The sequence below is a fragment of the Lonchura striata genome, chromosome 7 (assembly GCF_046129695.1).
Source record: "Lonchura striata isolate bLonStr1 chromosome 7, bLonStr1.mat, whole genome shotgun sequence".
Taxonomy (NCBI): Eukaryota; Metazoa; Chordata; class Aves; order Passeriformes; family Estrildidae; genus Lonchura; species Lonchura striata.
The window spans coordinates 12769361-12793145 of NC_134609.1; the positions used below are offsets into that span (position 1 = coordinate 12769361).

Genomic DNA, 23785 nt, shown 5'->3' on the forward strand with positions numbered 1-23785 from the left:
GCCACTTTTCACTGGCCTTCACATTGTTCTTTAGGCTTTATTAGGTGATAGTTCTCAAGAAAATTAGGACAGATTAATTAAACTAGTGTCTGGGTGTGAAACTTCTGTGAAGGTCCTTTGCCTCAAAAGTAAAACTGTTTTAATTTGCTGTACCTTAATCTGCCTCTCAGGTTTTGGTGCTTCTGAATTGGAACATCCATGTGGAGGTATAATGCATGTCACTTTAGTTGTCCTGACTGCATAGTACCTAGAAAATAATTTAGATTTAAATGTCTTACAGTATATTAAAAAACATACTGCCTAGTTCTATTTCAACACCAGGTGTATTGATTCTTATTCTTGAAAATTGTCTTTCTTGGTTACTTTAATCATATTTAGAAAAATGTTAAGCCAGTTTGTATTGAGTTTCTGTTTTGCTACAGTCAAAGCACATTCAGAAATAGTGAAATCAGTAAACAGGTGTTTTGAATTTTCTCATGTCCTTTAACTTACTTGCTGTGCCAATAGTAGAGAAGCCCTTAAATTGATTACTCTGATTTGATATATGTAGTCTGGGTTGAGTAGCTTGAAGTGACGTTTCCTTAAAATTTGAGATATCCTGAGAACTTTGCTAGTTAGTAGACTGTCTAGTGAAGAAGTAACTGATTTGGTGTCTATGTAAGTATATATAGTATATGTTTAAGTGTATGTAAGTGTATATTTTTTACAAACTGACCTTACTTCAGGAAATAGCTGCATTATTGTTTCAATGCTATAAGAAATTAATTTGGGAGAGAGATGTGTTAATTGCAGGCAGCCAGAACTTTTATTTATAATGCCTCTATCGATTTGGCCAAAGTCATAAGGAAAATCCCTGAAGACTAAAGAAAAATTCTTAGAAATGTTTTCTAGACTTTCAGCCTTCTGTATTGCAGGAAACATCAATCAGCAAACAGTTGATACTTCCTTGTGTGAATGCCTCTGTTAGCTTCTGGACCCATATTTATTGCTGGAGGTTTAGAAACTTGATGGTTTAATCTACAGAAATTCAGGTACTTGCAGAAGTTGATGGACTGACTTCTTCAATCTGGAAGAAATACTCCATACCAGGTTTATCATCCAGTGTGGGAAATGTTAAACCACAGGATTTTAATATTGAATAAATTCCAACAACAACTTCAGTTAATACCTGCCTTACCATTATCTGGCAGGAATTTGTAAAGATCTGGACCTCTCCACTTATGTTACAGGTGGCAGCCTCGGGAGCTCTGATTTTCCAGGGCATGAGAGAGCTTGGTACTACTGCTGGTTCCATATTTGAATGGATTCCTATGGACCGTTAGACTCAAATTCACCAGGTGCTCACCAAACCTCCCTTCGAGCCTGTCATGAAGAGTTAAGTGTTCTCTAGTACCATCAAAGTCATCTTCTTTGGTATGGGAAGTGAAGTGAGATAAATGCACTGTCCATCAAAGAACTGTTCCTACATTTCTTGGATAAAATCATCTTGTGAACAAACTCCAGCTACATAAAGACCAAATAAACTTTACATTGAGCCTGGGATATCTACTTTCATTTCTGGGACATGAGAGATTGATTGCCTGTAACTTAATTAAGCAGGGCTTTTTCCTTTTATGTTAACAAATTCACTTTGCTTCTTAACTTCTGCCCTTTTTGACTGTGGTTACTAGGAAAGTTGCAGGCTGGTAAAATAGGTGTTTCGAGTGAAAATCGGTAAAGAAGCAGCAAGAGAGAAACTGAGAGAAAATCTGCCAAAATTCTTATGGCCCATTACATCAGGGATAGAGCTGAAAAATAAAGCTTGTGTGAAAAACCTTAGCTGGGCCAGTCACATCTTCATTACATTATTAAATGATCCATTGTGGAGATGGGTGTTTCAGGGTGGTTTTTTTTTCTTTTGTTGGTTTGGATTTTTAGGGTTGTTTCATAATATATATTTAGTCTCTTCTAGTTGGTGCTAATTATTCATGCTTTTCATAATTCCTGTTTTCTGTACTGTTTCTCTTTTCTAATTTCTGGTAGTATCTCCAGATTGGTAGATGTGGCATGTGCATGATAAAGGACCATTTTGTTCCTTGTCTGTATCTTGACCTTGTAGTACACATATCCATCAGTCTGGAAGTTATCTCCCTTCTTTTTACAACTAATAAATCTTATTGCTCTTAACAGGTTTGGTTCTTTTTGGCATGCCTGTGCCTTATTTCATGAGGAGGAGAGGAAAAACTATACAGAAACTACTTCTCTTTGATATGGTTGGGATTTATTCTAAAAATGCTTTGTATTGATGGATATGTAGGTTAACAAATGTGTAAAATGTAATAATTTAATATTTAAAGAGTATTTGTGCTGTTGCCTTTTTTTTTTTCAAAACAGTTAGATAGATTCAAAGAGCCTCCAGCATTTGGACCAATGTGCGACTTATTGTGGTCAGATCCTTCAGAAGATTTTGGAAATGAAAATTCACCAGAGCATTTCAGTCATAACACAGTCAGAGGATGCTCCTACTTTTATAGGTGAGAGTATGCTGTGATCTAGTTGGGTGTTTTAGTACTGACTCTTCCTGAATATTTTAAGAGGATACCTTTTACTCATAATTGTTTTCATTTCACAGCTATCCAGCAGTTTGTGAATTTTTGCAAAATAATAATTTGTTGTCAATCATTAGAGCACATGAAGCACAAGATGCAGGGTGAGTACTTTGTATCTTTCAAGGAAATAGTCACAATGAAAAATAAAAATTAATTGCTTATTTGCTGTAAGATGTAATATAATTTGTTTGGTTTTACAGTTATAGAATGTACAGGAAAAGTCAAACTACAGGGTTCCCATCTTTAATAACAATTTTTTCAGCACCTAATTACCTGGATGTCTACAATAATAAAGGTAAGAACTTGTTATTAGCAATTATATGTTATAATAAAATGAAATGGTCTAACTAGATAATCTAATATCAACTGCTTTTTGCCAATTAAGAAACTAAAGGACAAAGAAAATGTATTAATCAAGAAGAGCCATAAATGACAACATCCTGTAAGAGGAGTACCTTGAAGCATAAGTGTGGTCAGAGGTTTCCTTTGTGAAAGTTGTTGCTATTTAGTACTTAGGATTAAATCTACTGGTGTTATCCAGTCAGGCAAGGTTTCCCTGTGGTTTGCATTGTGGATTGTGGCATCTGAGCATCTTAATTGTGATTATAATTCCCATAATGGCCACATATGGGAAATCAAGGAATAGCAAGTAGATATCAAAATACTGATCACCATTGGAAATACTAAGATGGAAGTATAGAACAAGGAATCCATTTTTGTTCATCCTTTGCTAAAATAGAGTTGAACAGGAGAAGCATGTTTAATAGTGTGGAGAAAGATTTACAAGTCAGAAGAGCAGAGAAGAGCTTAGCTGTGAATTAGTATTACTCATTGATGAGAATAAAGTTCAACAACAGAATTTAAAAATAAAGCCTGCTGAAATTCAAATATGATATTAAAGTAAGGCATTTCAAGTATGTGATGAATGAATGATCTCCAAATGTTCAGTCGTGTTCCTTTGAAACCAACACCTTTTTTCTATTATATACATTGCATTTTCTTCCACCCACCTATAAAGAACCACCCCCAGCCCTTACCACTTCTGTAGGGTGCATAACTGTACACAGGAAAAGATGAACTGTTGTTACTTTCACTGATTGCAGAGTAAAGGGGAAGTAAAAATATCTTCAACTGGCTTTTTAAGTTTTTTCGCTATCTCTATGGATACTGTGTTCATAGAACCCTTTTTCACATGAGCTATTTCCAGTCTGATGAAAGTGTAAGTATAGAAAAATGTGGTCAACTGCTTGTTTAGCTTTAGAATGCTTCTGGTTTTTTGTCTTTTTTCTTCATGCTTTCTCTTTTCCCTTATTTTCAAGATGTCTGTGGTTTTACTCAAGGCTTATAGCATGAGAAGACACATAGGAAGAATAAAATCTGAATTTGCATATAGTGAATATACTGCTGTTCTGAGTTAGTTTCATTAAAGTTACAGAGATGATACCTTTTCAGGACTTTTAAAAATCTTTGTTGACTGTAGACCTAAAATAGGATAGTACAGACCTGTATTGACATTTAACAGTACCTTAAAAAAATTAAACATGCACAGTAAAAATCCAAAGAGCTCCATTAGTTTCTTGTCTGTAAATACTGTGAAAGAAAGAGAATGGAATACCTTTGGGATTATTTAGTCTAAAGTATAAATAGACCTTAGCCAAGCCTGTGACTTTACATTTGTAGTACTCAAAAGTTTTAAACATTATTTTCAAAATGTCTGAATTTCATTTTAGCTGCTGTATTAAAATATGAAAACAATGTGATGAATATTCGTCAGTTCAATTGTTCTCCTCATCCTTACTGGCTACCAAATTTTATGGATGTTTTCACATGGTCTTTGCCTTTTGTTGGAGAAAAAGGTTAGTAGATGTTATGCATCAACTAATATCTATTTCTCCTAGATTAATGTTGAGACAATTTTTGTTTTTTGAAATATATTTGCTAATGACAGGTGAATTGCATTTTTTTGTGTTGTTTTCTTAAGTTTAAGTCAAGGTAGTTAGAACTGCATCTAATATAGCTAAGATGTTAACAGAAATTATAATTTCCATTGAGGGTGTACGTCTCCATTGTTAAGTAGTATCTTTGAACTGCATTTGAAGTTAGTATTTACATTGTTCTTACTCTACAGAATGCTAAGTTATATGCATTATTAATCCTGTGTAATTATAGGTATAAATTTATATTGAGATGTTCATGTAAAATTTCGTTCACTTTCCTATATGGATATAACAGATTGACCTTCACTGAAGATAAGTTTTTCAGTTATACTTTTTCTTGTAAAAAAGATAATTTAGCACAGATCCTCCTTTTTTTCCTTTTCTCTCTAGAGATGATAACTCTGAATCTAGGACACTGGGGCCCCAAGTAGTCCTCAGTTGACAAGCAACGAGGTTAGAGGCTATTTGGGTCTGTTTAAAATTCTTCTATGACAGAAACTGCTCTTTTCATAAAAAGAGATCTGGAGAGCTCTTTAGGTTTATTTGAAATTTTCTTTTTATTTTAGTTTAAATTTAATTCAAATAAAATAAATTTAAATAAATGTTAGGTTTCCTGCAGTTATGTATTTAAGGACATAAAAACCTAGGCGTCTAGATTTGCTGATGTTGTTTTTAGTGAGCAGTTAAATGCAAATAGTTTGGACACTTCTTACTGTGGTTAATTCACTCAGTAATTTATTTTATGTTTAAATGAAGGGACCTGACATTTGAAAGAAGATTTGGTTTATATCTCTTTTGCCTGATTATGCAGTAGATAATGTTTTCAACAGCAAAGAGTTGATACTGTGTATTTTGCTTTTGTTGTGTTGCTGGTAATGACATTATTTAACAGTGTTTGAGTGTTCATTGTCCTGCTCAGTCCTTCAGACTGCTGGAGTCATAGCCCTTGTAGGTAGCCTTGCCTTTTGACAAATGCATGTTTCCACTTTTGATGAAGGATTTAATGTCAGTATTGTCTGGTCTGTGTTGATCAGATCAAAATCATAATTGGAGCTTTTTACAGTAGAGAGTAACTCTTTCCCAAGAATGAAGAATACAACCATAGAAGATAACACTGGGGTTGTATGAATTAATAATAAATGCAGGCAGCAATTTACAGGGGTTTTAACCAACTGCCTTTTGGATAGGTTTTCTGAATACTCCATGTAGAGGAGGGTTTGAATATTTTAAGAAAGAGTCTGAAAAGCATCAGAAAGATTGAGTGGCAGAATAAGAATATACCTGGAGAAGAAAAATACACAAACTCTTCTCAAAAAGCCTGTATCCACTTGTTGATATATTCAAGGGGAGTTTGAAAAGACAAACAAGATATTTATATAAATATGTTATATATATTTATATATAACATTTTTCTATTCTAGTATCTTTCTGCTTGAGTACTTCTGCTACATGCCTGCAGTTGTCAGGAATAGAATAACTTCTTCAATTCAAGCCTGAATTTGAGCAATCAAAATTTTTCATATTTAGGTGAAGTTTGCATAAAAACTTGTTCAAATACTTGACTTTTAATGTAAAACTACTAATTTACAGGAAAAGTCTTCTTATATAAAAGAACTCCTTGTAAGAGGAATGTTCATGTTGTTTGATTGTTTAGTGTTTAGTATAATGTATAGCTGCTTATTTTTCTGAGCTTTTTAAATTCTGTTACAGCTCACATCAAGAATTATTTTGAAATGAGGTTACTGAGTGATGGCTGTGGTGTGAGAAGTTCATTCACTAGAGTTGCTGGTGACTAGCTGTATCTTGTGTACATGGAAATATTTTAAATTCTACACAGAATGAATTAAGATTTATTTTTTCCTATACAGTAACAGAAATGTTGGTGAATGTTTTGAGCATTTGCTCTGATGATGAGCTGATGACAGAGGGAGAAGATCAATTTGACGGTAGGGTTTACTTTAAGATTCGTAAATCTTCCTAATGGTAATAACTTGTACACAATATTTAACTTAGACTGGTGTAATATTGCCTGGCATTTGAACAAAATTGCCTTAAAATTTTTCTGTAGAAAACAAAGCTTTTGGTGGGGCAGAGAAGGGAATTGCATTTGTACCTGTGATTAAGAAGCAGTAATAGTAACCTTTGCAAATCCTTATATGTGATTTTTATTTAAAACAAACTTTTGGTGGTAAATTCTCCAAATGTCTTGGCACTTATAATTTGAAACATACTAACTTATTTTACTACTATTTAGAATAAATGTATTATAATACACTGAGTTTCTTAATTATTGCCCTTCAATAACAGTTGATGTAGGAGAACATCAGATACAATATTTTTATGGCAAAGTACTATAAATAAAGTCTGAAATGCTAGTTTAAGTCTGCATTTGAGTTTAAAGGACAACTTGTGTATGTACATTGTATTACGAGTATTCATGTAATGAATTACCACATCTTTTTGTCTTTTAAACTGTGATACAGTAGATTGTTAAGAGAGGTTTGTAGCATGATGATTAGGAAGCAACATTAACATGAAGACCTAGCATATCACACTTAGTTTTGTTGGGCTTTTTACAGAAGTGCTTAATGTCACATCTAAACATTTTTCAGACTTGCTTCATTTCATGCATTAACAGAATTGATATGGTGAATTGTTGTTGATGGGGGAGGAGGAAGAAAACATTCAGCAGCCTTTGAGGAACATGAAAAGATCATTTATAAAGACATTAGAGACACAACCCCTTTCTTAGCATTACTGTGTTCAAATTTGCTAGCAGAATAGTGTTGTGCTAAGCAGCTCTGTGTTTTCTTTTGGAGTGCATTGGTTCTGAGCCACTTCAGCTTTGCTGCTATTTAGATGATTGCCAAAAATGTGAAAATGTGGAAGAAATCTCAAAAGTGATCCTGCCAACAGTCAATTCCTGTTTTTTATGCAAGTAAATCTACTGAATTGAACATAAAGCAGTTTGCACCAAGCAGGGTGTAATGGTATTCTGAGGCATTAGGATTTATGTTTGCCAGAGTAGTTGCAGTTGTCAGTTGATTGTATATGCCCTGTCTGTAGTTTCTTAATTTTAATTATTTTAATATTCTGTCTCCTTTAACTGTTTCTTTGCTTGATGCATCTCTTATGCCACCTAGGTACTGCCTATGCTTTATCTTTCTATGTGGTTGGATTTCTTTTTTTAACTGTTGACTTTCAAGCATTCACTTGTTATTCGTCAAATTTTAAATATTCTCAACAATTCCACTTGTTTGATTTTCAAGTGTTGCAATTTTCTGTTTTATTTTTTTCATATTTCCTCTCCATTCCTTCTTTATTATCACTACCAGGTTATATATCTTTTTTTTTTTTTGTCTCACTCACCTTTTTCTCCATCGTTCACTTCCTTTTTTTCTGGACTCTCCATCTGAAGACCGACACATATATGGCAATAAAAAAGGTACAGACCAGACAGAGTAGGAATGTTTTGAAATACGACTTCACAGAACCTGATAGTATAAAGTATTAATGAGAAAATATCTTTCTATTGAGAGTTATTATGTAGTATTTTATGATTATTAACCATTTTAATAGGAATTTTAAAAAGACTTGTGTATTTTGTTATGAGAAGTCATACTTCAAGACATCTGTCTTTCTGTGCATGAATTTTTTTCCTCCTTTTTTCATTCTTTTTTTTTTTTTAGAATTTCATTATTTTATCTACTTCTAAAGTTTCATCTTTGGTCCTGCATGTGTAGGGAGCTTTCAGTTGTTTGTCTTGCTCTTTAATACTTTCCTCATGAGCCGTTTTCTTTAAGATTGTGCATGGAATGTGTTTATAAAATGTTCCAAAATATGGTTTGTGTAGTATATTTCATCTTCTTAACTGAGATGTCAAAAAATGTACTTTTTGATTCTTTGTGAATTTTGAAGATGGCTGGATGCAAAATGTAAAAAGAAGCCTAGTTACTAACTTAAATTCATGGTCTGTCACTTGTTTTTCAGAAATCACAGGATAGATAGTTTTGTACAGAGATATGCTTCTGGCTACTACTTGCCTAATAATATTTTTTCTCTCTGTATTAATTTGTTGGTCCCAGAGAATATTTCTAATACTTTGGAATGCGTTAGATTTTAGACATGTTTCCAAAAGTTATATCTGGGACATAACATGTCAGAATATCAGAATTTGTTTCTTATGCAGGCATTGGGAATGGGAAATGGGGAAGTTCTTTGTTGTATCTCCTATAATTTAGGATGTAATCAAGACATTCTTTTACAAGCAAATGCCATTATTCAGCCAGAATTCAATGGCCACATTAGTGCAGTGCTGCAGCCTGGAGTAATGCCTTTGGCTTTTTGCCTTGGCTGTGTTGCTTCTGGAGGGCCAGGGCAATGAGAAATCATCTTAAAGAAAAATCCCAACAAACAAACAAAACCCCCTCAAACAAACCAAACACCCTAAAGCAACCTTTCTCATTTTAAAGCACAGGGACTAGCAGTACCTGAAGTCTTTCCAGTTGGCACATTACAGCTTGGTATCAGTGAAGCCTGCAAATTGGTGTAGGTAGAAGGAAAATTGAGGAACTTAAAGAGAAATATTTGATGTTCCCCTTAGCCCTGAGCTTTTCAAATTCTAAAAGAGTCTCCTTCTCATTCCAGATTCTCAAGTGGTTATTCAGTAGTGTTCAAAGAGAGAAAGCAAAAATGTCTAGAACTTTCAAAATTAAAAGTTAAGATTTCAAGGAAATTATTTTCAGTAAAATATGAATGTTTCATACTATCCTGTTCCAAGTTTTTCCTGGGCTGTTTTGTCACTTTTTTAGTTTGATGTCTGTTAAAACTGTAAGTTTGTCTAAAAAAACCCCTTTACTCAGCAGTTCCTGGCTTTTTTGCTTTGTTTATATGGACTGGCACGTATTTGTCATATCCCAGGGTTGTCTCCTGTCCCCATTTTTAATTTGTCATTACACCTTTTCTGTCTTGTGTGGTTTTGTTGTTGTTTGCCCTTTCATGCTTTATCTTATGTATTTTATTTGGTTTGGTGTTCAGGGTGGAAAGTCTACCCACTCTTGTGCCACAAAAGGGCTGTGTCCTTGCAGCTGTGGTCTGAGAAGTGTGACTGCTGTGCCTGAGTGTCTGTATCCTCACAGGGAAGCCCATGCTAGTGAGCAGGGATAGAAAACAGCTTCTTCCACAGCTCCCTTTTTGAATGCAAGTCAGCGAATTTTGGACATGTGGTTCTTCCTCTGCCCACTTCTGTGGTCCTCTCTTCTACATTCTTGCAATTTAGTTGGCAACTTCTTGTTGTGTACCTTTCTTCCAAAACTGAACAACGCTGTACATGGAGCTCTAGAATACCCAACAGACCTGTCTGAGCTTGTTCACTCTTGGTCCCCTGTGGTTCAATTCACAGTTTGAGTTACTATTACCTTGATGTGATTAATGTGCTCCTTCTCCAGTGGCTGAGGAGAAGTAAGGACTTCGGTTTTGATATCTCCTCATCTGCCTCTACTGTTTCAATAAAATTGAAGAGTTGGCAAAGGGAAAGTAAGATGAGGGGAAGGATGACTTTTATGCATTGAAACAAACCAGAGAAAGGAGAAAGGTGTTGGAGAAAGGTGTTTCCATTATCATGTCAGGGCAGGCAATGGCGGCTCTCCTTCCTAATCACAAGCCTCCTTTCAAAGTTTTGTCTTCACTTTTGTCTGTCACAAGTGGTATCATTCTGCCCTGTGGTATGTGTAGTATTTACTCCAGATCTTTGGTATTTGTAATTTCTGCAAATGATGCAAACCTAAGATGATTTGGAACACAGACTTAAGTGGTAAGAAAGGTACCACTGCAATTTTTTGCTTGTTTATTTTATGAGAGGTTTTCATGGAGTTGTGTTTTGGGTAGCTGACATAAAAACAAGGAAACCACTGTTTTATCTTGAACAGCTGTGTAACAATTAGAAAATCCTTATTTTTTGTGGCTTTAGTATCTTTGGTTTCTTTATTGGATTACTTGCTTACATGTTGATATACACACATATACACGTTCTTAGTACATATCAGTACTAAGAATTTAAAGTGTAAACTTTAGGCAAAGGAGTTAATATAGTTACTGCACTGTAATGGTGGTAGTTCAGATACTTACTAGGTTTAGAAAATCACTGTGAACAATCTAAACTTCTTTTTGTGTGCATTTTGTGGACACAGAGGTGATGGTGGTTTTGTTGGCATTCTGAAGCTATAATTTGATAACATTGTGCCCTTAAGTGTTTGGGTACTGACCTCCTATGAAGTGTACTGAACTTAAACAGTTGTGTTGAATTTGATGCACTTTAAAACAATGACCTTCTAAATAATCATGAACTTGAGACTCTTTATTCTTCTATTGAAAGTAGGTACAGCTGCTGCACGGAAGGAAATAATCAGAAACAAAATTCGTGCAATTGGCAAGATGGCAAGAGTCTTCTCTGTTCTCAGGTACTTACATGATTTCTGCATTCCTTAACCCCTCTTACATATGGAAGGTAAACATCTCTGTTTCAGGATAATGAATGCCAAAGATTTTTCAGGGAGATCACTGTGCATCAGAATCTTGTTTGGCACATTGGAGCACACAGTTGATGGAATTTTTGGTTAAAGAATATTTTTTAGTTATTTTTGAGACATGTTTCAAGAAAGTAGAGAACATGATCTTCAGTGTACATGTTATTTGTCCAGCTGTTAACTAAGGGTCTTGGAAAGGCAATACCAGATAGAAAGACTGAATTCATGGGTGTAATGAATGAGGTCAGAACTGACTCTGAAAATTTCTGACATACCAGGAACTTGAGGAGTAGAGTGGTTTTGTTTCCAGTTTTGGTTTGATTATTTTCACCTATTTAAAAAATACTCCATCTTTTTTAAATGTAGGGATTTCATCACCCTATTTACCCAAAATACCTGTTTTTCCACAGAACATAATTGCTCAAATAGGGGTAATTTTTTAAAGGTCTTATTTCCCAAGGTAGAGACATTTTAAAGAGAATTGGGGATTGTTTTATGGTTGTGAGATACATTCTGTACCTCATGAAGCATTCAGTGCTCATTTCAAAGTTCATGAACCTGTATGTGAATAACTGCTCAGAATTTGGTTCAAAAGCAGCCACATTTATAACTCCTAGGTGGAGGGAACACTGGTATGGAATACAGTTCTTTTCAGCTTTTAAATTGTTGGAATTTGAATTTACATTCAGTCTTGATATGCCTAAAACACAACAAAACCAGGCTTTCCCTTTCCCCATCCATTATTTTACTTCAATGCAAGTTCTTATGTGGAGATATTTAGGGTTTTGTTACTCTTTTTCTCATACAGGGAGGAGAGTGAAAGTGTGCTGACACTCAAGGGTTTGACTCCCACTGGAATGTTACCTAGTGGAGTGTTGGCTGGAGGACGACAGACCCTGCAAAGTGGTAATGATGTTATGCAACTTGCTGTGCCTCAGATGGACTGGGGCACATCTCACTCTTTTGCTAACACCACACATAATGCATGCAGGGAATTTCTTATGCTTTTCAGTTCTTGTCTTAGCGGCTGATACAAGCATAGTGTTATGTGTTATTCAGGCAATGTGAAATGGATACTTAACCAGGGTATAAAACTAAAAGCCACCTAGTTCAGCAGTGTCAAGCTATGGTTTTCAGACTCTGAGCTTCCTTAGTTTACAATTTTTCAGGTGGGGTGTCTTTACATATCTTGTATTGAAGCATTTAATCATTACAGATACAAAAATGGCAGTGTAATTTTGCATCATTACTTGTGTGCTCTCCATTAAAATAGTTTTATTATAGCTGTGTTAGTATTTTCATTGACAATGACAAATACTTGTTGATATTAATATTAACAAACAGCTACAGACTGCATAGTTCCATATTACACTCCATTGACAGATTGGAATGTGCTATGTTTTGTACCCTGGTAATTAATGCCAAAGTTTGTTCTCTATGTTGTTTGTCAAATGTTCTATGTATAATTGACCTCCCTGAATTGTCCTTGTAACATGCTGTTTCCTTCCTCTGCAGATGTAGCTGCTTTCTTAGATCTGTCTGTCTCTCTCTAGGTATAGATGTATGTCTGTATAAGTGTTAAAATTAAACCACTATCCCAGACACTTGTCTGTCTTTTGATGTAGAAGCAATGTTGTAGCACCTTGTTTTTGAGGTTTGCTGCATTTGCTGCTGCACACTGTCTGTGCTTTTTCAACAACAATGTACTTGAAAAATATTCAATCATTTGTTATAAAATCAGTTGAGAATAAAGGGGTTGAATTTAAAACTTGTAAATAAATCAAAATAAAAGGGTGTTATTAAGTGTGCATATATTTTTTTTTGCATGAAAATAAAAGAACTCTATACAAAATATACCTGTAATCTGGCTCATTGAATATTTTGTAAAAGGTTTTTATTCTTTTTTTAGTTTGTTGAATCATTGGATCATATTTTTCACAAGGCCCATAATGATTAACTAGGATTAGGGAGGATGCTATGAGCTTGTACCAAGTGTATTAAAAAAATGAAGTCCATGTTTTCTGTTCACAGTAGTGAATAACTAAGAAACACCAGTCTGAAACTGGACTTCATATCAGCAGCACTCTTAACATATTCAAAGACTTTTTATTGGCTACCTTCAGGCTTTATTAAGAAGTATAAAACTTTAGTATGGAAACACTGAATTTTATAACTATTGAAAGATTGTGATAAGCGAATACCGCTTTTTACACAATCTATTTTCCAAGAGTGGCTGCTTTTTAAATTTAAATATTCAGACTGTTTATTTGAATTCCTTATATTTTCTATGTAGTTTTTTTGAAAGCCTTTCACTACATTTTCTACTAAATTATCAAAGCTGATTTTTAATAGCTTTGAAACACAAATGTCACATTTTAAATAATTTTTCAGTGGGCATATAATGTCTACAAGTAAGTTTATATGTCCAGTGTATGTATGTAATTGTTTTGTGAATGTCTATAACAAGAAATGGTGTATGTTTCCTAATCCATTTGACTATTCCAAAAGCATATGTTCTAGCTTTAATTTTCATTGTTTAAGAAGATATTTTATTATACTAAAAAATGAGTCTGCATTCCTCTCACTCATTTAACAAATTTTTATCCATGTTGCATTACAAATACCAGAGAGGATCAAACTGACTAGAAAATTTTTTTTACATAAAGCATCTGACTTTCTACCATTACTGAAAATGTGGGACATTTGGAAAGTATGCAAAATCCATTCTGGATTTTTGTGGGTGTGGGTTTTCTCTTGACTAGAACTTTTGATGGCCAATATTCCCTGATGCGCTACATTAATATTCCTCATTTGTTTTAGTCATGTTGATTGCTCAAAATAAATAATGCCAACTTAGTTCTTAAACTAAAGTAACTTCTTTTTACTGAAAAGCATGTTACTTTTTCAGTCTTAAAAGAGTAGTTTTCAAATTAGGGTTAATGCTTAATTGCAAAGGTAGCAGTAAACCAAAAATGAAATAAATCTTCATTAACTGACCATTTCTAAACCACTGTAGTATCAGAGAATTTATATTTTTGACAAAAATATGGTCACTGATAGTATAGTATATATTTCTTGCTACAAATATTTAATTTAAAGTATTTTGTACTTTGTTGATCAGTATATTATCAATAATTTAAACTAGTCTAGGCTTGCAAAAATAAAAGAACATAATATTAAGTAATTTTTTATTCTGTTCTTTTGTTGGCTTAAAAAATATACAGAATTGACCAGTATGCCCTAGGTTTTCGTGGTGTCAGGCTTACAAATGCTCATTTTTCAATGGCACATTGGTTGCTGTTAAATTGATAAGCAGCTTTGAAAGTTCTAAGAAATTGGAGTGTGTTATATTTGCATTTCCCTAGAGAGCGGGGCTGAAATTTCTTAGTCAGGGCAAATAGATAAACACATACATGCAATTTTTGCATATATACCTATTATAGTTCTTAATGTCAGTAAGATTTTCTTTAGTGGGTCTTGGCAAACACCACTGTTCTGTCAGGACTTTGTTGAGCCCAGCTGCTGTGTTTGTGAGCTGCTGGCCCTTCTCCTCCTGCTTGGGGCAGCAGTGCCCGGTGGCTTTGCCCAGTGGCTTTGCCCGGTGGCTTTGCCCGGTGGCTTTGTCCGGTGAGTTTGCCCGGTGACTTTGTCCGGTGGCTTTGCCCGGTGACTTTGCCCGGTGGCTTTGCCCGGTGGCTTTGCCATCCTGCCAGGCAGCACCAGGACAGATCCTCACTGCAGCATAGACCAGCCCAGGGGGGAATGGCAAATGCAGACTGCAGTGAAGGGCTTCAACAAAGACACCTCAGTTCAAAATCATAATTCTGGAAGAAAATGCAAGCCTACATCCTATGGGAGACATCAATGTATGATTTCTTTTTTCATTAATATATGGATGTATTTTTTTTAAATGAATCATAGCTTACTTTTTGATAGCTTTAATGTGTTAGGATAAAAACAGACTTTGGGAAATCATGGCCTTTGTATATATCTAATTTTCTTTAATGTTCATTTATTTTTTATTACTTTTTGTTGCTTACATTATAGTAGCTGAAATAATAAAGATAACATTAAATACTGTTATTTAAAATAACATTTCCTAGTGACTAATTTTGTGAATTGAATTCAATAAAATTAGCTTCCAAACTGAGCTAACATTGCTAAAAACTGTCAAAACATGTAGAGCTTTATTCAGCAACATACTAAACAGAAATTTAACAATTGTTAGTACTTCCATGGATATCAGTTGAACTACTGCCCCTGCTATTAGTCAGAAAGCAGTTAGGATGGTTTTCTGTGTTTATATTGCAAATTGGTAAGGATTTCCTATCACATCCATCCATTAAGTAAAACAAGAGGAGAGCTGAAATTAAGGATAGAAATGCCATTGAAACCTGTTGCTTAAAATCAGCTTTCAATTGAAAATTTTCAGGGCAAAGACTTCAGAATTACCTGTTAATACGATCCAGTATTAATTTGAGGTTTATCAAAGTCTACAAAGAATAAAGTTTTAATTTAGTTAAACCTGCACAGGAGAATCTAACAAAATGATTTTCCAAATTGAATCTCTACAGGTTTTTTAAGTGCTTGTATTTTCCAGTCAGTTTGTTCTTTTATGTCAAGTTGAAAATTATCTTTTTCCTAACTGTGATAAATATTCCAAGGTCTTTTTGGAATAGTAGTAGTATAAATAGCGTGAACTAGGAGTAAATTTTGATATTTATATTTATGACCAAGCTACATAATTTGCAGACATAAATCAGTATTCGTGATCTTTTCAGGAAAAGATTGAAAACAAAGACTCCACAGGTAACAGACAATGGTGAAAAGAGGTGTTTTTTTTACATAGTTTTATATTTGTATGGCAAATTGATTATAGTTTGCAAGTATGTATTTGGTGACTTTCTAAAACAATTCTTAAAGTAGTTTTTTTTTAGAAATAGAGAAAGTTTCTTTCCCTTAAGGTAAAAATAAATTAGCATCCATTCAAGTGGCTTTTTGATTTAATTCTGGAATTGCCCTTGTCTCTGTAGATTTAAGTGCACAACTGTTTTAACATTTTTTCATTTTTTGTTCCATGGAAATTGCAGTATATGAAATTCAAAATGCTGCATTTTCCTTAAGTATTTAATATTATTTTATGAAATAAAATAGTATTTATTGGATACTTACATAATGCAAGTATCCAATTTTTTCAGACTATCTCAGTGAAAATTAGAATCTTATGCAACAGTGAGCTTAAAACGTAGTGTAGGCAATTCATATATAACATAGTGTAGGCACAGTGTAGGTGATTGGTTTTGTTGGATAGGAAATGAGAAGTAATAAATCTCTTTAAAGAATTCTATTCTCATCTAATGCCCTATTTTCTTATAGAGTTATTTTCCCCAGTGCTCGCTTGAATAATCTGCCATGAGTTTTGTTGTTAACAGTATGTATGAAGCACTACACAAGTAGATTTACCACTATGTAAGCTACTTTTTGTCAATAATTCTGAAATTATGGTATTAGAGGCATAGCAAATAGTGGAGGAGGTAAAAAGTTGTTACCATTATTGACTTAGCTGCAGTTCAGGTTGTAAAAGCTTATGTTAAAGCTTTGCAATCTAGAGCTAAAATTATCAGGAAATAACTTGCACATAAGAAATCAAAGCAGTTGTCATAGTTAGTTAGAAAAATAGTTAGTGATCTAGATGTTCTTTGTATTCACATTAATTCACCCACTAAGACTCTGTTTGTTGTTGATTCAACTAAACAATTTACAAGACTTTGCAAATATGCAGATTTAACTAACTTTCTGATCTGTCTTCTTTGGCTTAAATTTCACAATTCAGTTCTCAGAGATACCCATTTTAGCTTAAAATATTGTGAGAAATTTAAGTATTAATTAAACTTAAGGGAGTTAAAGATAAAGAGAAAAGTAATTTTTTATTATTAGTAGAATGCTGGTAGTGTTATTTTTATAGTGTCCTTCCTGGTAATTTAATGAAGCTCACTAATGCATTTTTGTCTTCAGCAATAGTCTCAAATATATTTTTAGTATTTTTTTAAACCATACCACAACTTTAACATCAGTTGAAGTTTTCTGTTGCTGTCTTAAAAACAAAACCAAAAAAAACCAAAAAAACCAACAACAACAAAAATCACAACCAAAAGTTACAGAAATGTATAGTTAATAACATCTGTTCATTAGTGTTACTTAGACAGACTTTTAGTTGACAAACTCTGTTAATTAAAATTCAGGAAAAGTTTAACTTACACTTAAAAACAGTCCCCCAAAAACTTAATTGTCATTTTAACTAATTGTTATCTAATCTGGCGTAGCATACTATATTAAATTGATCATTGCCTTTTCTGCTATGCGATATTACACTCTTCATCTTTCTCATTCATTTTGCATGCATCTGCTCACTTCTGTACAGCCACTGTAGAGGCAATTGAGGCTGAAAAAGGTATGATCAGAGTCTTTGCCCTTGGCAGAGATCTGTGGTGTCTGGGAGGGAATTCAAAAGTACTCTGTGTGGGCGTGTTTTATTTTCAACTTGCACAAGCAGAGATGAATCAACTGCATTGATTCATCTATTTTACATGTAACATTCATTTCTGGCTTTAGAATGATGATTATCTTTAATATTTTAGGGAAGTTCTTGGGGTTTTTTGGTCTCCTTTTTTTTTTTCTTTTTTTTACAGAATATGCTGTAGATTTTTGTATAATAGCATGTTGTGATATGTGATGTTGTCTTGAAGTTCTTATAAATAGAAGTGTTTAGTGGTTTTTTTCTGCATTCAACTAAAGGTTTTGTTTGATTGCGGGGAGGGGACATTATATGTGGAAGGAGGGTTTTTCATGCATGCCTTTTCTCATAAAATATATTTAATGGCTTTCAACATTTTTTTTTTAACTTTCTGTGATATCTGGTAGTGCAAGACATATAGCTTTTTTTCTATAGATTTTGAATATAATTTACTGTTCAAAATTATTTCTAGTATTTATGAGACATTTTAAATTAAATGGATTGTTACTGCTTCTGTGCTAAATAAGTTGTACATATGCCCTCTATTAGTGGTATTGAGCAAAATACCATCAAATTATTTGGTTCAGAGTATTCAACTACAGATTGTTTCTTTTCAGAGAGACTTTAGTTTCTTCTTGCTCAGAATTCAATTAAGTGAATGACAAACAGCACAGCCATTGAGAGAGTTACCTTTGGGGTTTTTCAGATTTAGTTGCAAAGCACCATTTAATGACTGTATTCTTTGTTTTTTTAATTAAGGAAGTCAGATCTCCAAATATATAAACAAGTGCCATATTCTGTTCTCACACACACCTGCAAGAGGTCCTGTTGTTGTGAGTGGAAAGCTGTACTTAGATCTCCAAAGAATTATTTCATCCCAAAGGCTTCAGTCTTATTATGTGGTCAGCCATTTTCAGGTGTAAATTCAACTACAGACCTCATTCATCAAAATAATCAGTAACAAAATAATATCTATTTTCTATACTTACTTTAAATACATCTGTATTTAAATGATACCATTGTTGAACCGCAGTGCAAATTTGGTGATTGTGGTTGTGTCCATTTCCATCATCCACATGATTAGCACAGTGTGAACCACATCCTGCAGTTTTGTACCTGCATGAAAACTGCAGGATCAGCCCATTGGTGTGTGTGCAGGATGTAAATCTGCCACTACTTTTGTAACCCTCTGCTGCTTTGCCTCCACTGCACTTGCTGTGCTGCTTAGATCTTACTGACATTGCCCTGAAGAGAAGGGGGATGTTAAGATTAGCCCAATAAGCTGAGCAGCAAAAGCCCAGTAGTGATAGCTGACCCCACCAGGGACACACAGAAGCAATCAAGTGGGCTTAAACCCCTTGATTCCTGCTTGCAGAATATTTGCCATACTTTGTTCTTTTTGTAACAAACTGAAATAATGATTGCTGTGGACATTTCAGGAAAGCAAGTTAGAGAATCTTTTAGCAATACAGTTGCAAGGCCATAAGTTTCTTTGGCTGATTTTTAATATTTTTTAAACATCATTTGTTAGAAAAAATATATGCTTTCAACTTATTTTTCCATTACTGACATATCAAATTTGCATTTTGTTAAGCAATACGAGGATTCTCTCCGCAACATAAAATCTGCAGTTTTGAAGAAGCAAAAGGTTTGGATAGGATCAATGAGAGAATGCCACCAAGAAAAGATACTCTTCAGCAAGATGGTATTAATACTGTAAACACAGCAAATGCCAATGGAAACAATGGAACTGGCAACAACAATGCACAGTGACCACATCAGCTTCTGGTTTACTCACTCATGTCCTGAGAATTCCTAGATTACTGCTTTTTCATGTGACAACAAATGAACTAGAGGGATCACTTGAAGTGACTACTTAACACAAGGTAGAAAACCATCTGACTTGATCCCACTGAAGAGAGACCATCATGCTTTTGAGACAACAGCCCCTCTCTTACACGGTGACCTCCTGGGAGCCTGTGCCTCACCCTTTCACACAAACATCCATCACTGGCTGCTGCAGCTTCGGAAGAGATCAGGGGAAAGGATCGGACTGTTCTCACTAAAGCACACCTAGACTAGCATCTTATGCTTATGTTGTCAACACTTTTAAGTTTACAAATGGGATTTTTCTTTCAGTAGAGGTAGTTTGTTTGTTTGTTCATTTGTTTGTTTAAATCAGACTTTCAAATACAACCCTAAGAGCTAACTATTTATTAATGGACATTGGTTTCATGATATGTCTTTAAAATTATAGATTAGAATGGTCTTAAAATATCTGAGGCTGCAAAAACTGTATTTTAAATAACAGAAAAAATGCCAAAACATTTCAGTTGGCCATTGTGTAAAATGCTGACCTCAGGTTTACTCCTTTAGATGTTGCTAATTCTATATTGTATTCACTGTATTTTTTAGTTACAGCTTATCAGAAGATTTCTATGTAGGAATGTTTATTACTTGAACACAGATTTAAAAAAAAAATATTTAATTTAGAAGCTTTTTTGCTCAGCTTTTTCAAGACTTTTCCCCACCTTGAATTTAAAAAATATATATATACTAATTTTAAAAGTATGAAAAATATAAGTGTCAATTTTAAGGTACTTTTAATTGAACTTTGTACATTGTTTAAGTAAATTTTGATTCATATCAAGTCTGTAAAACTTGGCATTGTATTTTGTGTATGCATGTTTTCATTTTGCAAATATTTAATATATAGACCTATGATGTACATCTATAGGTTACCTAGATGTTATAGGTACTTTTAGTTTATTGTGAGTATTACAGTTGCATAAATAGCTAACAATCACTGGGCTGAATAGCTGCAAGCTTTTTTATTATTTTTAAATCCGTAAAGGAAACTGAACCTGTATTGGACATACTTTTTGTTTAAGCAAAGCAGCGCGTGAGCAAGTGCTATGTTCAACTGCTAAGGCATTAGTGAAAGTGTAAACTTGAGACTGCATGTATTTTGGTATCTACAGGACTGCTTGGTTAAAATAAAAATTGAAGCCCTGTGCTAATTTGTTCACAAATAATGAACTGTACTGATTGCCAGTGTACCTTGTTATATATTTTGACATTTGCTACATGTCCTTCTCATCCCCTGGAACACAACTTGAAACTTATGTCACTAGAGTTCATCTCTTTTTTTTTTTTTTTTCTTTGCCATAAACTACAATCTGTACGTACCCCTAAGTTGGAAATTTTATGCATGTTCCAAACTATTCAAGTATTTTATAAACAGTAGCACACAATAAATTTTGTGCATGGGCTGCGGCTCCTATTACTGTGTATTGGTTTTATTTGCCATACAATACATAGGTCTAATCTGACCTTGCAAATTGTTTAGAAATAGTCTTCCATATTTAAACCATTAAAAAAATATCATAAAAGGTCAGATTTATCTTGCAGAGAACTAGGTGAATGTAAACACGCACTGTGTAATTTAAATTTTATTCATGCTGCTATTTTTTGCTTTTGAGTTATCTCTCAGGAATATTTTGTGTGTGGTAAACCAGACATCCATTTTTGGTATGTACAGGCTTGTCATAGCACGGTTAGTGGACTCTAGAAAAGATTCTTAGGCATAGCTGTGTTTCATATGTTGGTTTGAACTAAACATTTGTCTAGTGTTTTGGGGCTGCTTTTTGGGCAAAGGGAGAAAATTGTTTGTTTTGGCCCTCTGGACAGATACATAAATAAGCCTTTTTTAAACTAAGGACAGGATGCTGAAAAGGATGAGAATAAGATGAGAATCAAGACACACTGTCAGTAAGGGAAGTTTTAATATTAAATTTTACTTTATTGCAGATGCATTCTAATTGGAAATTCTTCTCAGAGTTTGAGTCCAGAAGATCAAGTTAAAAACGGTAAGTTTTTTGGCTATTTTATGAAGCACTCCTATCCCTGTGAGCTGTACAGTCTGCATATGGTGTCATAGTAGAGCAGAACAAAAACCTGTTATAAAGTACAGCTGAAATTTTATGATGAACATGGTGATGATGCCTTTCTCCTTGTAAGTGCTAGTGGAAAATGTCACAACCTCACAAGAAAGTATTTGTCCTGATTTGATACTCAGATCTTGGTTGTGATTAGGATTTCAAGTAGCTGGAATTGTGTATATAAAGAAAATACAGATACAATCCTTGTGTAGAAAGACCTCACTGTAACTGGGGAGAACTGGTTCTGATACTTGCATGGCAGTAAGTACCCAGCAGCAATGATGTTCACTTCCTTAAGGATCCCCTTGCAGTATCTGTTTTACTGCTGTAAGGATTCCCCTGCAGTATCCATTGTCTGCAGTAGTTTTTGCCAGATACAAAGGCAGATCTGCAGTAAAGGAAAATACACTGAGTAGTTGTTGGCCTGATTTCTCATGTTGTGTTTCTCCTTTCACCTTTTAGGCAAGTAGTCAGGTAACAGGGTTGTGTCTGGGAGTGTTCCTGTTTGTAAAGTAGGCACTCATTTTCTGTGTTTCTGTAAGGTGGAGTCTGGAGTCATCTCTAATTCTTATATTGTTTGGGAGAAGAAATTGTTTCCTTACTTCCAGAAAACTGTAAGTAGTTTGCATTATTTGTTTAATGCTTTCAGCATTTTAAGGAGGGGAAGAAAAAAAAACAAATCACCTATATGTCCTTAGTCTGTTCTTGGATAAGGAGGGGAGAAGGCTTGGCTTTTATAGCCAAAGGAGACAGGCAGTGAAAGCTGTGAGAGGCACGGTAGGTTCCTGATTTGAACTGGAGTGTTCAGTGCCTCCTTGCCCTGCCCTGGGCTCAGCAGACACGTGTGGGTTACTTCTTCCCTGAGCTGAGGGGGGTGGGACCATCATCTGTGGTGTGCTTACCTGGAGGGCAACATCAGCGAAGATTCAGAGGTGGGCTGGGGTCTGTGACTGGCCCAAGGAGTGTAGTTGTGTTGGTGGAACTGCGAAGCAGAAGTACAGACCGAGCTGGGTCAGGTTTTGGGGGTTATTTTCCATCAGGGCCTTGTGCTGTCACGGAATGTGCTGCCATTTGCTGAGCCAAATGGGGAAGAGCAGCCGAGTTCACAACCTACCTATATCCAGTTCAATGGCAAACACCTTCACCTCCAAAAATTATAGTATGAAACAGGTTTCTTTTCAAAGCTTATTAAATTAAATTGTGAAATGGAGAAGTTCCTCTAGTCTTATTTCCTGAATTGTGAAGATTGGCCCCCTTTCAAAAAGCCAGATGGTTGGGATTGAGGCTGTTTTTCTCTTAGAAAGGTAGGTCTCTTCAGGTGCGAGTCTGAATGCTTTTGGAGGCAGACCCTCTAACAGCTTGCTTTTTTTCTAATGTTTAATCTGAAAGCACTATTACATAAGTTAGGTAGAAGATTAAGGCTTTTTCAGAGGCAGGATAGACAGTATCTGTTCAGTCTTTCTTTGCCTATTTTTTACTAAAATTTTATTGTCAATCATTCAATTCTTGCTACCTATTTAACAATCCTTTGTTGTTAGCATGTAATGAAAATATTTTTTGCCATAAAACAGGTAAATATTGTACATTCACATAGAATAGACCATAGAAGCCTATTCATCTGTTCATTTTCTTGTGGTAGTATGTATGAGCCAGATTTAATCAGTATTCTGCTTTGAATGACAAGTGAATTGGTAGGGATTTCCGGTCACATTAAAAGACACATATGCAATAATATGCTTTAATTATTAAGTGTTAAGGTGCTTCATACGTAAGGAAGTTTGTTCAGCAAGAAAAAGAAATGAATGAGAACCAAAGCTTTTAAGACTCTTGGTCAAGCTTAGGAAGCTATTGACAGATAGCTATCTGTATACACACATGTAAATCTATCTCAGTAGATACTTGCACTAAGGATGAACAAAGTAGTGCAGAGTAGAATGTCTTCTAGTCTCTCCAAATCACATTCCATCCAATTTGTATTTGAAATAATTAATTTGACCCAGCAGAACTGTATTTCTCAGTCAGTGTCAGAAAAAGTTTATAGTCTAAAATCAGATTTAGGTTGCAGACCACTGATATAAGTAAAATACATAAGGTTTTTTTGTATGATACACTTGATAATCTGCTGTTGCTGTGCAAAAACCTCTATGTTCATGCTGTGCAGAGTGAAAGGTTTGTCATCTTGGAACCAGCTCTACCAGCCCTAGTGGCTTTTGTCTGATGATACTAGAACTAGGTTTGTGCTGTTTGTGTGAGGGTGTCCTATAATACAATTGTTACGTGT

At 34.5% G+C, this 23785-nt stretch overlaps 1 protein-coding gene across 5 annotated transcripts in view; it reads left to right on the top strand.

Moving 5' to 3' along the window:
- Window positions 1-23785, top strand: part of PPP3CB (protein phosphatase 3 catalytic subunit beta) — a 46798-nt gene that overhangs the window by 19058 nt on the left and 3955 nt on the right. Inside the window, exons 6-14 of one of the 5 annotated variants that reach the window (XR_013340258.1) lie at window positions 2374-2513; window positions 2612-2689; window positions 2789-2883; window positions 4319-4444; window positions 6394-6471; window positions 10899-10983; window positions 11858-11955; window positions 21374-21432; window positions 22047-22118. Coding sequence is in view for 4 of the 5 variants with exons in the window: in XM_021548634.3 (XP_021404309.1) it covers window positions 2374-2513; window positions 2612-2689; window positions 2789-2883; window positions 4319-4444; window positions 6394-6471; window positions 10899-10983; window positions 11858-11955; window positions 17471-17500; window positions 19158-19336 (909 nt within the window). In the remaining variant the exon portion in view is untranslated. Of the gene's footprint in view, window positions 1-2373; window positions 2514-2611; window positions 2690-2788; window positions 2884-4318; window positions 4445-6393; window positions 6472-10898; window positions 10984-11857; window positions 11956-17470; window positions 17501-19157; window positions 20847-21373; window positions 21433-22046; window positions 22119-23785 lie in introns of those variants that run through there. The other 4 variants (XM_021548634.3, XM_021548643.3, XM_021548650.3 and 1 more) reach the window with 4 other exon arrangements.